Raw genomic sequence first — 12602 nt, forward strand, 5'->3', positions numbered from 1 at the left:
TCTGCTCCAAGGAGGTTGTTAATGAGTGATTTTTTGCTCATAGCGTTCTTGCCTCCAAGGGCTCCAAGCGAATTAATAGCCACACATGTATCACAAACGTACGTGTATTCATTAAGAGTTGGGTTTGGTTGATCCTACATCATCTTTAATAATCAAATATGCATTGTTACTATATCAAGCAACTAAGGAACAACTAACCGAACTTTTTGAAAAATGACGCTATTGTTTACTATAAATTCTATAAGAAATTTGCAACATAGTAGGATCATTGTTTCTCATTCAAATACTAACTTTAAACTCTGACAAACTTTGGGTATATGTCTGTTACACCTAAATAAGAAGTATTTTTTATGAGAGAGAAGTGTTCATTTTTGGATTGGAGAAGAGAACTGGAAAATATGCCTGGGAAAAAGATGAAGAGGTTCGACCTTTTTATCTTTTTGTTCCAATTCTTTTTTGTATTCCATTGCCGTATTTTGCTTTTGTTTTTGTTTTTTTAAGAGAGACAAATCAGTAAAATTGAAATTTTTGAGAATTTTAATTTATCCTTTTTTTTTTGTGGAACTGGTGATACGTGTGGGGCTGGTAATTCGCTTGGAGCTCTTGGAGGCACGAAGACTGGGAGCAAAAAATCACTCGGTTGTTAATTACTGTTTATGACTTTATTTTGAAAGAAAAATTACTTGGTGAATTAAAAGAGTGATAAAATTAAATAAGTCATGGCTTGTCATCCTCCCAAATTAAAGGTAGTATAACATAGTAATCGAATATCATAGCCCAGTCCGCGCATAACAATATGAACATGCAAATCCACCAGCATAACAGTCCTTTTAGCCACCAAGGTAAATTGATTAGTAAATTTCGTGAACTCAATGAACTGCATATCCCAGTGTTTTAAAAACTGCTAGGCAGTAATCGGGGAGGTGGGAGAGTGTCTGGCGTCTAGGCGGTTTTTTTTCTTAATATATATAGCAATATACACCTATACTACAAGAAATGAAGAAAATCATATACCATAACTCTAAAAAATAAACACAAACAAAACAAATATACTTATTACAAAAATGCATAATAGTTGAAAAATATTGACTTCATATAAAAACATATTCTTTGTTATAGTGGCATATAATTTACATTATACTTTGGTCTTTTAAACTTATTCAAATCTTAAGTCTACATGAGCTTTTAATTTTCGACATTTAGTCATTAAAAAAATAATAATCTTGATTGGACCGCCCTAGTCGGTCCACTGATTTTTTAAACGATTTGGGCCTAAGCGAGTCAATTGGGTACCGCCCTAGCGCTTAGAGACCGCCTAGACCGATTTTTGGAACAATGGTATATCCCTAACAGGTGTTAAAATTGTTGGGTTTTATGTTGGGCTTTATCTCTCACCATGAGAGTGTGAGAGCATCTTTAGGAGAGATACCAAAAAAACACTAAATATTTAAACCAAACCAAATACCAAACAACTTCAGGAGAAATATCAAATATTCGACACCAAACCACGCGCGGCTTTCGCAAAACCGCGCAAGAGACCAAGCCCAAGCCCACGTAGTTTTCAGTAAACCACGACACATCAAAATTTGGTGTTCGAAACACTACGAGATAGAGGCCCAAACTAACACCAAAGCCCATGTGGTGTTCGCAAAACCTAATGGTTTATCAAAGCCGCGAGAGAGATTTGATACAGTACCAAAGTAAACACCAAATTTTCACCGATTTGGTGTTTGTTTTTGTGTTTTTACCAACATGTGTCTCTCCTGAAGATGAAAAAACACCAAATTATTGAAAATTTGGCGTTTGATGCTAGAATAATGTCTCTTCTAAAGATTTGCCGATATTAACCATGAAACTTTGTATACTGTATAAACAACATTGTTTAGGGTTGAAAGAAAAAGAGAGAGAAACCCAATTTTGAGAGGCAAACCAAAATTGAGAGTAAACATTTACAAATATACATATATTGTAAAGAGAAAGAGAGATCTAATAAGAGTGAGAGACTTGAGGAGTGATTGTAATATTCTTTCCTCATACTTATTAAAGGATTGATTATTTATGGATGTAGGCACAAATTAAGCCTAACCACATATATCTTGTGTTGTGGTTTGTTTTGCTAGTTTGCTTTGTTCATTGCTTGATAGGAGTGGTTGTTGTCTCCATAGACATAGGTTGTGGTTGTTGTTACCCATAGACTAGGTTTGCAAAACTATCCCTTCTTCAAACAAGCTATACGAGAAGTTTTGCAAAACCATTTCTGTATACGCTTGGAAAAAGTAAAGACCGAAAATTGAGGCTCTTTGGTCAGACAAACTGAACATAAGATATAATTTGAACTACATCAGGTTTGGAGAAGATCAAGATCATAATATCACAAGGCAAATCAAGCTAACTTCTCCTTTCTTCTTCGTCATGTTCTTGCCAAATTGTTGGTCTTGGTTATTTCAGGTCACTCACTTGTTGGTCCAAAGCCTTTTTTACTTTTCTCCATTGTTACAGCGGCTATACTATCGGAAGAAACATACTCTTGCCAAGTAGTTCTTCTTCGTCTTCTTATTCGTTTCATATTTCTCTTTTGGTGCGAAACTGTTTCTCCTTTCTTCAATATTAACGCGGCTAAACTTATAGCCTCTTTAAGCAGCATAGGATCGTAGGGTTACTTCATACATTCCACACTCCATTCCACTGAAGCATGTACAAATTAATTCCTATAATTTATCCTAGTTCCTTTCTCCTAGACTCTTTCACCTAGTTCAGGAAATTAATCCCATGGGTATTTTTCCATAGAATTATATTGAGCTTATGAATTTTTCTTACTTAGGGGTTGTTTGTTTTTTAGCCTCCGAATTACGAATCTTTGAATCTTTGAATGACCCACCTTCCGAATCTTGAATCTTTGAATCTTTGAATTCAGAAAAACATGTTTGTTTTTTCTGTCGAATGACTGACGACACGAATCTTTGAATATAAATCATTTAGACATTTTACCCTTACAATCTATTTTGAACACTAACTTGATTACTTGTAAAACCAAAGAGTTAAAAATGGATTTGACATAATTTCCTTTGTTTATTCAACATTTTGACGCCTAAAAGACTCATATAGTAATATGAGATAAAAAAAAATACTAAAAATATAAACATAAATAATAGTTCAATAACCATAAGGTCATCTATAAAATTTGCATACCAAGTTAAATGACATTACAAGTAACTCCAAAGTTCGGCTCTTGTAAACTTGATCATATATGTCCATTAAACAATTGTTCCGCAATTTGATCACGCAAGTTGATCATGTACTCATGTGCCTCAGGTCCAAATGTGTGATTTATACTTGGTGGTGCTTCTGGTCTGTCAGAGTTAATTGAAGACCTCACTGGAATAGTCACATTTTCTTTTTCATATCGCTTGAACAATCGATCATCATCATCAATGGCCACAGAACGGAGAAAATTGTGTATTGCCATGCATGCTACAACAATTTGAACTTGTGTGCGAAAACTATATGGAGCCATCTTCTTCAATATCTTGAATCTTGCTTTCAAGACACCAAATGTTCTCTCAATTACATTTCTTAGCGAAGAATGTGCCTGATTAAATTTCTCTTCTTTGTTTTTAGGACGACCACCGCGATTAAAATCTGCCAACCAGTACCTAGCATTCCTATAAGGACACATAAAGCCCCTAGTATGTGTGTATGCAGCATCACACAAGTAATACATACCTACAATAATGAGACACATAAATATGTAAACCAAAAATATATATTTGATCAGTGAGGTTGTTTTGATACGTACCTTCAGGAGGCAATGGAAATCCGTTTTTTTCAGGCCACCTTAATGTCTCATTTAATACACGAGCATCATGTGCAATCCCTTCCCATCCAGCCATCACATAAGTAAATTTCATATCAAAATCACACACACTAAGAACATTTTGGAAACAATCCTTACCTCCTCTTCCTCTAAAGGGAATTTGCTTATCAAGTAGAATGTGTGCATCTACTAATGTACCATCCAAAGCTCCAATTGCTCCTTTAAATGGTCCTCTCTTAAGACGGCGTTGGTAACGAGATCCACCTTTATGAATAACCCCGTCAAATGGCGGATCAATTATCATCTCCTTTGAGAAATGGAGCATTGCCACTAGCACCTCATGAAAACACTTACTAATGGTTTGTGTTGAATGTTGAAATCGATCCACTATTGATCGATTTCGCTTATTGTGACCAATAGTCATTAAAAACATAGCTATTTTTTCCTCTACATCAATATGTTTACTATCATGAAGCCACTGCCTTTGCCGAAAGTGATCACATAGCATAATGAAGGCAGGCTTCTTCAACCTTAGCATGTTAAACATATGTGTGGAAGTTCCATGTAGAAGCTCTTGTACATACATTTTTCCCGATAAGTTGCAGATATACATATCTTACGCTTTTATACGCTTTTACGCTTTGTCGAAAGCCATGTGAATATTATGATTAAATACACTAATAACCATTGTCGTTGTGTCATTTTCCCTGAATTAAAATAATAATAATAAATCAATCAATCAATCAATCAAATTAAATATTAACCTCAAAGTAACAAGTTTATAGCAACCATAAGTAATCAAGTCAACAAAATACTCATAAATGTTGAGTCATAATAACCATAATATGACAATAATCCAAGTCAACAAAATGTAAAATACGATAGTCATCCAAATAATTAACGCTGCAAAGATTATGTCATCCTAGAAGTAATATTCTTCGGGAATTGGATCTTAAGCCTATTTTTCTTGAAGATTGAAGTTTCTTGTTATGAGAAGCGTGGAGGGAAAGAGCTTCCAAGGAGTTAAGATAAAGAGAATCATCTAGCAAACCCAAAACATATAACTCTTGCACTCACAAGCATCACCTTCATCCACAAGCTTCTTGTCTCCCATGGTTTCAGCCTTCACCATCTCCACAAACTCCCCAATACTCTTAACAAGAGGATCTGCTGGCTCAATCGAATCTCTCTTACGTTTTTGCTGCGAGCTACTTGCATCACTCTTTGCTCGTGACGTAGTCGGAACTTGTCTTTGGTTAGGTGGTTCATCTACTGGAGTATTCTGTACATATGTAGGAGATTCTTCATTATCAGATGGGATATCATGAGAAGGATTATATTGTGTGTCATCCATGGGTACATCCTGTGATGTGTAAGGATTATAGTCCCCACAAATTGTGACATTAGGGAAGTAATCAGCTCCATGAATCTGGTTATCCTCATCTCCATCACTTTCAATATTCTGAACCTTTGCAACATCATCATTGGGGGGATTCGTCATTGGAATTGGATGCTTGTGATTAAACATTTCATCGCCGAAGCTAGGGTGGGCTCAAACAAGGATTCTAACAACTCCCTATTCATCAAGCGGAGCATGCCCGAATTGACCCAATCAACGGATATTTCTGTTTATATAAAAAAAAATCAAATTAAACAAATAAAATAATATGCATACGCTTATATAACTTGTATGAACAAAAAAATGTGGGTTTCTACCTCAATTAAGTCGTCCCAAACTTCATCCGGGAATTCAAAGACACCTCCAACAAAATCGACTCCATGTCCCGTCCGTTTTGATAGTAACCTCCATGCCGCATATTGCTTTCGAAGGTAATCCCATTGGTTCTTGAGTTGCCTTTGTGTGTATTGGACATTGTAATTCTTGCTCATTTTTTCATTAATCTTAGTCCATGACTCTGATTTTAACGAAGTTCCACTAAAGCCTTTATTATTAACCTCGTCCAAGCACATTTCGATGAAACATTTTTTCCACATATCATCAGTCTTTAACCTAAGATTTGGAGCAGATTTCTCAACGACTTCCTGAGTTGCTTTTTTCTCTTTCTTAACTCTTGGAGTTAATTTTTCCTTCCGAGGACCCATGCCTAATGTCACTCATTAGCTATTTAAATGAATTTAAAGTAATGCACTAGTAAAATAAAAAAAGACATAGAAAAGACTAATTCATGAAATGGTCAGAAATGGATGATGTGGCTGGACTCAATCTCTGACCATGAATGATCCCTGTTTCAAACACACACAAGACTTTTCGAGTCTTTGCATATAAAGGTGGACGGTTTAAGATACTGATAGTTTCATCCATGGGAACAATCTCACTGATGTTATACTAACAGTTACCATTTCAAAATACACCATAGGTTATGAATCTAGGTAATACTTGCCTATAACTCCTATAGGAAAATACTTTGCTTCAAAATGCAACAAAACTAGATTTCTGACGGACTATCTTCCAAATGACACAACTCTTTCCACAGGTATCCAAACGCTACAAGGCTTTTTGCGTTGAAAAGAAGACTCTCAGAAATTACTCTTTCATGTTTTACAAAAATACTAACTCTCACTCTAACTGTATGAAAACTGGACTCGAACACAGTGCGCAAAAACGGAATTCTGACGCACTGTTTTCTGTCAACCAAACTTCCCGACATCATAGCTGTCTCTACAGACCTCGGAATGCGTTGAGTCCAATTGGGTTGGAAAGAAGACTCAGAAAACTCACTCTTTCATGTTTTGGCGAGAGTTTGAATCTGAATCTAACTATGTGAAAACGTGGTTCGAAAACAGGCACAGATCCTGATTTCTGTAGTCAGAAAATTCTGACGTGCTAACTTCCGAACACCATAACCATATCCACAAACCTCGGAATGCGACGAGGTCAATTGGGTTGAAAAGCAGACTTCCAGACCTTACTTTTTTGTGTTTTAAAAAAAAATTAGTTCAAACTCTAACTAAATCAAAATTAAGCTCGAAATCAGACCAGCGCTAAGCTTAAAACATCTGACATCTAAAACACAAACACGCCAAGTCATCCAAAGACCAACAGTACCGTAACTACCAAACACATAGCCATGGAAACATACATGCCTACTACTCAAGCAATTCCACAAACAACATAAATTAAGTATCAGAAGCCCAATCTGTATGCTGTTTAAACGACACACCTAATTTCTATATTTTTTTTTTTAATGAAATCACATCAACTATAGAACTTTATAGTTCTCATTTGAAAGATCAAATATAAGATCTATAGTTTGCATTATTAGGTTTCCACGAATGGAAACAGAATGACTCGGGTAAACTGGGCCTAGAACTTTACAGTTAAGCAGCTAGTTGTAGCTGCATGATTATGGAAAAAATTCCTTCATCACCCCACGAGATCCAGACGAGTGATCTATCTATATCTTCTTTTGTATCACATCTTCCACTTTTGTGGCTATTGGCCACCCTCTCCATCTATCCCAAACTCGTTTGTCATTGACAAACAGTAACTAGGAAGAGTACCTTGCTAAGTTGTTATAACCGACTTCTCAGTCCAATTTTTATTTCAATCTTATAAGCACTTTCAGTGCGTTGCTGCAACATTGACTTAAAAGAATTTAACCCGGTGATTAACAAAAATGACGCATGCGCTGATTACCTCACCATGCAGAGAGAGGCTGTTTCCACGAATGGAACCCAAACAAGGAAACCTTACAAAAAAGACTCGTGCACTGATTAACATATCACACAGGTAAACAAAATCTGCCTACCTTTCCTCCTCGTACTAGTTGAGTTTTTCACAAGAAACGATGAGACCCTCTAAATATACTCATACCTAGCACGATCCACCCACACTTTACTTTCCAGATATATAAATAGTACACACAACACATATTAAGAATGGATCAAAGATAAATATAGTAGAGAAATCGATATTTGCTGGAAAAAAAATAATAAAACACGACTTTTATGTACCTTGTTATTATAAGCCAACAACCAAAAAAGTGGGAGAAGATGAGTTGGAGTTATCAAGTTATGGAAGGGTAGAGGTGGAAACCTAACTTGAGCGACTCTTTCTTCTTGAGAAGAAAAGAAACGCGGAATCTTCAAGTCGGTTTGGTACCTTTGAATCTTTGAAGACTCCAACAAAACAAACAACTTGACTTTCTTTGAATGCTGAAAACTTAGTTTTCAGCGGTGCTGAATGCTTAAAAATAAAAAAACAAACAACCCCTTACATTGATTTTTTTTCCATTGCCAATAAATTGAGCATGCAAGCAATTTGGGTACACATAGGCACAAGGATGTGAAACAAATTCTTCTATTTCACATCGTTTGCTTATTCAAAGTTCAAATTTCATTTGTGAGTTCAGAGAGGAAGACATGGGAAGCAGAGCTTCAAGAAGTGAAATTTAATCTAACTACGCATTATGCAATAAACTGAAGGAAAAGCTATCAAATTTTAAATTTCACTTACAAACCTTCCATATTCTGACAACATCAAAGGCTCAAAGCAGAAAGAGCTATGGATATCAAAATACAAAGTAGGAGGAGAGTGAAAACCAATCGAATGAGTATTATGTAACAATTATCTTTTAGAATGGACTGTTACGTTAATCTCTATTTTTACTACCAGGAGAACATATTTTCTCAAACTTTCTTCCAAGTGTAACAAAGAACCCACCATGTTTCTTGGAAGAAGAATCATGACTTTCCGATCCTTTCTTTGGATGAATAGCTTCAACAAGGGCCTCAATCTCTTCCTTAGCACGTTCAAATACACCAGGAGCCTTAACTTCATCAATGGGGGTATTCTCATTGATATTGTCATTCATTCCATGAGTTTCTTTGTGATGGTGTGGTGATTTCTCAGGATGCAGGATTGCTTCAATCTCTTCCTTTGCTCTTTCAAGTAGATTTGGTGCTTTTACATCTTTATCTGACAATGCAAAATTATATAACCAATGAAATCATTCTCTCCGTTTCTTATAATGTAAGAATCAAATAGAATTACGGCAGACCAGTATTCATCCAAAAATAATACACCACACCAACAAGAAGATTTCCATGGAATGCCCCTTTCAAGTAGAACACACACTTGAAAATAAACCGAGCGTAAGAACTTAGATACAAGCATTATAGATTGGGGTGTATGGTACTAGGAATGGACGATCTCGGAGTCATGGTCAAAATAGGATAATGCAAAGTTTTCTAACCATCGAGTTTAAGTGCTTTGGATGTGTTTTGTTAAGTGGTTTTATACTTCAACTCAATATTTCACTACCAAATTTATAATGCAAATTCAATAAAACATGGGTCGCAGTATTGACACCCCACTTTATGGAATTGGCACCCTTTGACCAATTCAAAAGTACTGACACCCTTCAATTAATCACATAAAAAACACTTACGGCAAAAAGTTGCCGCAAGATCGCACAATCTACGACATTGGGTTGCCGCAAAATCCATATCCCATGGAAGGTGGTTGCCATGGGTCTTTTTTTCTTAAATTTTTTTTTTTATAGCCACCGTAAAAAAAAATAGTTGCCAAGATAGTTGTGTTCACTAAAATAGAGTCTTTGCTTGTGTTAATTATCAAAACTCTTCTTCATTAATTTGATCACAAGTTTTTCTTATAGTATATGAAAATATTTGTCGCGAAATAGCAAAATTATGTCTCGATTGTATATTTTTTTTGTCATGGTTTTGGTGTTGTTTTTGGAGTGTATAAAAAAACTTTAAAGAAGAAAATGAAGTATTCATATGTCATGTGTGTTCAATACACAAAATTTGAAATGAAAAAAAATAAAAAACACAAAAAAAAAATTCCGCGGCAACTGCCTGCCGCGGGATATGGGATCTCGCAGCGACCCGATACCGTGGATTGTGCGATATCACAGCAACTGTCTGCCGTAGGATATAAAATCTTGCGGCAACCCGATGCCGTAGAACTATAAAACATACTGGGTGCAAAAAGACATATAAAAAATAACCATTACTGTTTTACTTTTTGCCAAAGGGGTGCCAAACTACACCAGTTCACCCTCCATTGCATGACTAACAGGTCATTCGGCATAACCCACACAACTTCACGCCCTTAAAGTTCCAAAACTAAACATCTTATTCCAAAATGCAATTTTTTTTTTTCCCTATAATTTACGTCCTATAATTTCTCATTACAAGTATCCAAGAACAACAAAAACACAAATACATTTAAAAAAAAACTAAGGATGTATGGGAAAACAATTCAGTTTTACGCAAAACCCATATACCATAAATGTAGAGATGTTTATTTACAAGGAAAAGGCAATAAGAAGCAATTAATTTCCATGAAAGGAAGAAAACGAAACAAAGATTGACAAACCAGAGAAATATTTGTGGAATGGAAAAATATAAGTATACCTGAAAAACTCTCTGTTTTCTCTGGTTCTGTCTTAGTCGCCATGAATGAAAATGAAAACTTTCTTTTGTTTTTTGGAGAATTTTTTCTCTGTACTTAAAACTTACTTTTCTGACAAACAACGAATATTAGTTGGCGTTAAAGCGTGTTAATAAGATTCGCTAGCATAAGTTATGGGCCCGGGTTCCCAAACTTCAGAAACGGGCAATTATACTAGCGGAGCATATAGTTTTGAAACTAATTTAAAAGTCAAAGCTAACAACAACCTTAAAACGTGATCAAATAAACGAAAAATGAAACAATCATTTTAATCGATGTTGGGAAATTAAATTAATGTGACGCGACCTCCTGTCTTTTTTGGTTTTTCTTAAAGTACTAGTATTTGCCCGGCAAAGATAGGCTCGCATTTGGTCCCCGACGCGCATTCTCCCGTACGGCACAGATACGTGCGTCTTCGACGCTCCCGATGCACATCCGTCATAAAGATGATCTGGCGGCGCTTTTTGCATTCTCTTCCTTTACTTATGTTTTCAGAGCCCAACAACCTATAAAAATTCAACCCAAAAACAATCCAGACTTTTTTTGTGTGGAGTGGGTGAGGTGAGAAAAAATTTTAAACTCACCCCAAAAAACCTGTTAACTCACTCTAGAAAAACAATCTAGTGGCTATGGTGAAAGGGAGACACGACCAAATATCACCTTATGAAGTAGAATTTGTCGTCCCACTGACCCACTCCACCCTTCTTTGTTATATAGAAGATCATACTACGACGAAGCAGAAAACATGCCTCAATTGCATATTTACATGGCCTCCATCACTTGCATGTCTAGCATTACCATCTTGTGGCCAATTCTAAGCAGTAAGAGAATTACGAATATAGTTTGAGAAATTTGTCCCCTATAACATCTCCCAAAGCTTTGCAGTAAAGAAATAGTTGTACTTGTTTGAATGCTAATTATAAGTTATAACCACGCGTTTGTATTTTTTTAGCACGTCATGTGGCTAAATTTCTACAACTAGAGAGAATTTGGTGAACTATATGAACATCATGCTCTTTGCAAAGGGTCATTCCTCAATATACTTGTTAACATTTCATTGATCGAGGCATTAATACAATTCTCATGCATATAGATAATTCAATAGTTGTGGCATGGTAGAGACCTTGAAGAACTTTAGTCAGCAATCGAGGATGTACTATTTCATTGGGTGATTCATAATGAAAATGATAATAGGATTTTTTATTTTTTATTTTTTTTTATTTTTTTATTTTTGGGTAAAGAAGATAAATATAGCTTATCTATAGTGATAGTATATTGTCACGGAGTAACAAAATTTGGTTGACGAATTTCATAAACATATATTCCTTTTATGTTCCATAAAGAGTAACTGAAGTTCAGAGTAGGAAGCAATTTCCACAATGACCTCCATCTTCTTGAAATTAAACTTGTTAGCTTTAGTTCCTTCATGTCCATGAAAGACATAATATGATGGAGTACTAATTGGATCAGGCAAACCACAAATCCTATCAGTTCCATCACTATCATACACAATATTCTTTTGTCTTTTTGAACTTGTGGGCCCAGTACTAGAGTATCACTCTTCTTTCTTCTTCTTCTATTTCTTCTTCTTCGCCTAGAAAGTGATAATAGTAATAAGGATTTGCCATATATGATTGAAACTTGAAGAAAAGGCAGGGACTTATAAACAGAGCTCTCTGGGAAAAAAAACTAGGAGATTTTGTGTCTTCACAAACTCATAAACTCACTCTAGATATACAACTTTCTATTATTACTGTTACTTTCCTAAAACAAGTATTCGAGTTTGTTTCTTCACAAACTCATAAACTCACTCCAGATATACAACTTTCTATTATTACTGTTACTTTCCTAAAACATATAGTATTCGAGTTTGTTTCTTCACAAACTCATTAACTCACTCCAGATATACAACTTTCAGTTATTACTGTTACTTCCTAAAACAAGTACTCTCAAGCAAGTTCCAGGGAGCCAGCCCCCCTTGTTGTTGGGTTTGTGGAACCGTCGAGCTTTGCTCCGGTGATGGTAGCGAGGAACTAACAGTTGTGAAACATAGATGGCTGGATTAAGCCAGTTTTTTTCACTCTTGGACGGCCCGTCAGCATTGTCCCACCTTTGTGTAGTTTTTTCTCTCTTGCATTGAAGTCAGCCTGATCTGACCAACTTTAAGAAGTTTGAACGACCCAAGAGAACCAACTGAGATCCATGCACATTTCTTCCTTTCTATTTTGAAGTCGCCCGATATAACCAACCTTGAGAAGTTTGGATGGCCCAGGTAAACCAACCAAAATTCGTTTGTCGAAATTTCAATAACCAAATCCATTTTCTCACGAAATTTTCTCCCCACCTAAG

General features: G+C 35.7%; 2 protein-coding genes across 3 annotated transcripts; both read right to left on the minus strand.

Annotated features, from left to right (window-relative positions):
- Window positions 1-5397: 5397 nt before the first annotated feature.
- On the minus strand, window positions 5398-5917 carry LOC147507073 (L10-interacting MYB domain-containing protein-like). Its single transcript, XM_086599647.1, has 2 exons — window positions 5531-5917; window positions 5398-5439 (listed from the first exon to the last, which is right to left on the minus strand). Exons 1-2 carry the CDS (start codon window positions 5915-5917, stop codon window positions 5398-5400), a joined length of 429 nt encoding a protein of 142 aa, XP_086455773.1.
- Window positions 5918-8255: 2338 nt separating this feature from the next.
- On the minus strand, window positions 8256-10368 carry LOC147507074 (uncharacterized). Of its 2 annotated transcripts, none has more exons than XM_086599793.1 (2): window positions 10217-10368; window positions 8256-8753 (listed from the first exon to the last, which is right to left on the minus strand). In XM_086599793.1, exons 1-2 carry the CDS (start codon window positions 10257-10259, stop codon window positions 8428-8430), a joined length of 369 nt encoding a protein of 122 aa, XP_086455919.1. In that variant the 5' UTR covers window positions 10260-10368; the 3' UTR covers window positions 8256-8427. The 2 variants fall into 2 exon arrangements, with proteins under 2 accessions (XP_086455919.1, XP_086455920.1); XM_086599794.1 differs by having other exon boundaries at window positions 8256-8747; window positions 10217-10356.
- Between the last annotated feature and the right edge of the window lie 2234 nt (window positions 10369-12602).

Source organism: Coptis chinensis, chromosome 3, assembly GCF_015680905.1.
Source record: "Coptis chinensis isolate HL-2020 chromosome 3, ASM1568090v1, whole genome shotgun sequence".
Taxonomy (NCBI): Eukaryota; Viridiplantae; Streptophyta; class Magnoliopsida; order Ranunculales; family Ranunculaceae; genus Coptis; species Coptis chinensis.

Bases quoted from the DNA above. Each gene is read 5' to 3' on its own strand.
- LOC147507073 (XM_086599647.1), bottom strand. From the start codon at position 5,917: ATGGGTCCTCGGAAGGAAAAATTAACTCCAAGAGTTAAGAAAGAGAAA. The intron at 5,440-5,530 runs GTAGAAACCCAC...TTATATAAACAG, and splicing joins TTTGGGACGACTTAATTGAG to AAATATCCGTTGATTGGGTC.
- LOC147507074 (XM_086599793.1), bottom strand. From the start codon at position 10,259: ATGGCGACTAAGACAGAACCAGAGAAAACAGAGAGTTTTTCAG. The intron at 8,754-10,216 runs GTATACTTATAT...TTGCATTGTCAG, and splicing joins GAAAACAGAGAGTTTTTCAG to ATAAAGATGTAAAAGCACCA.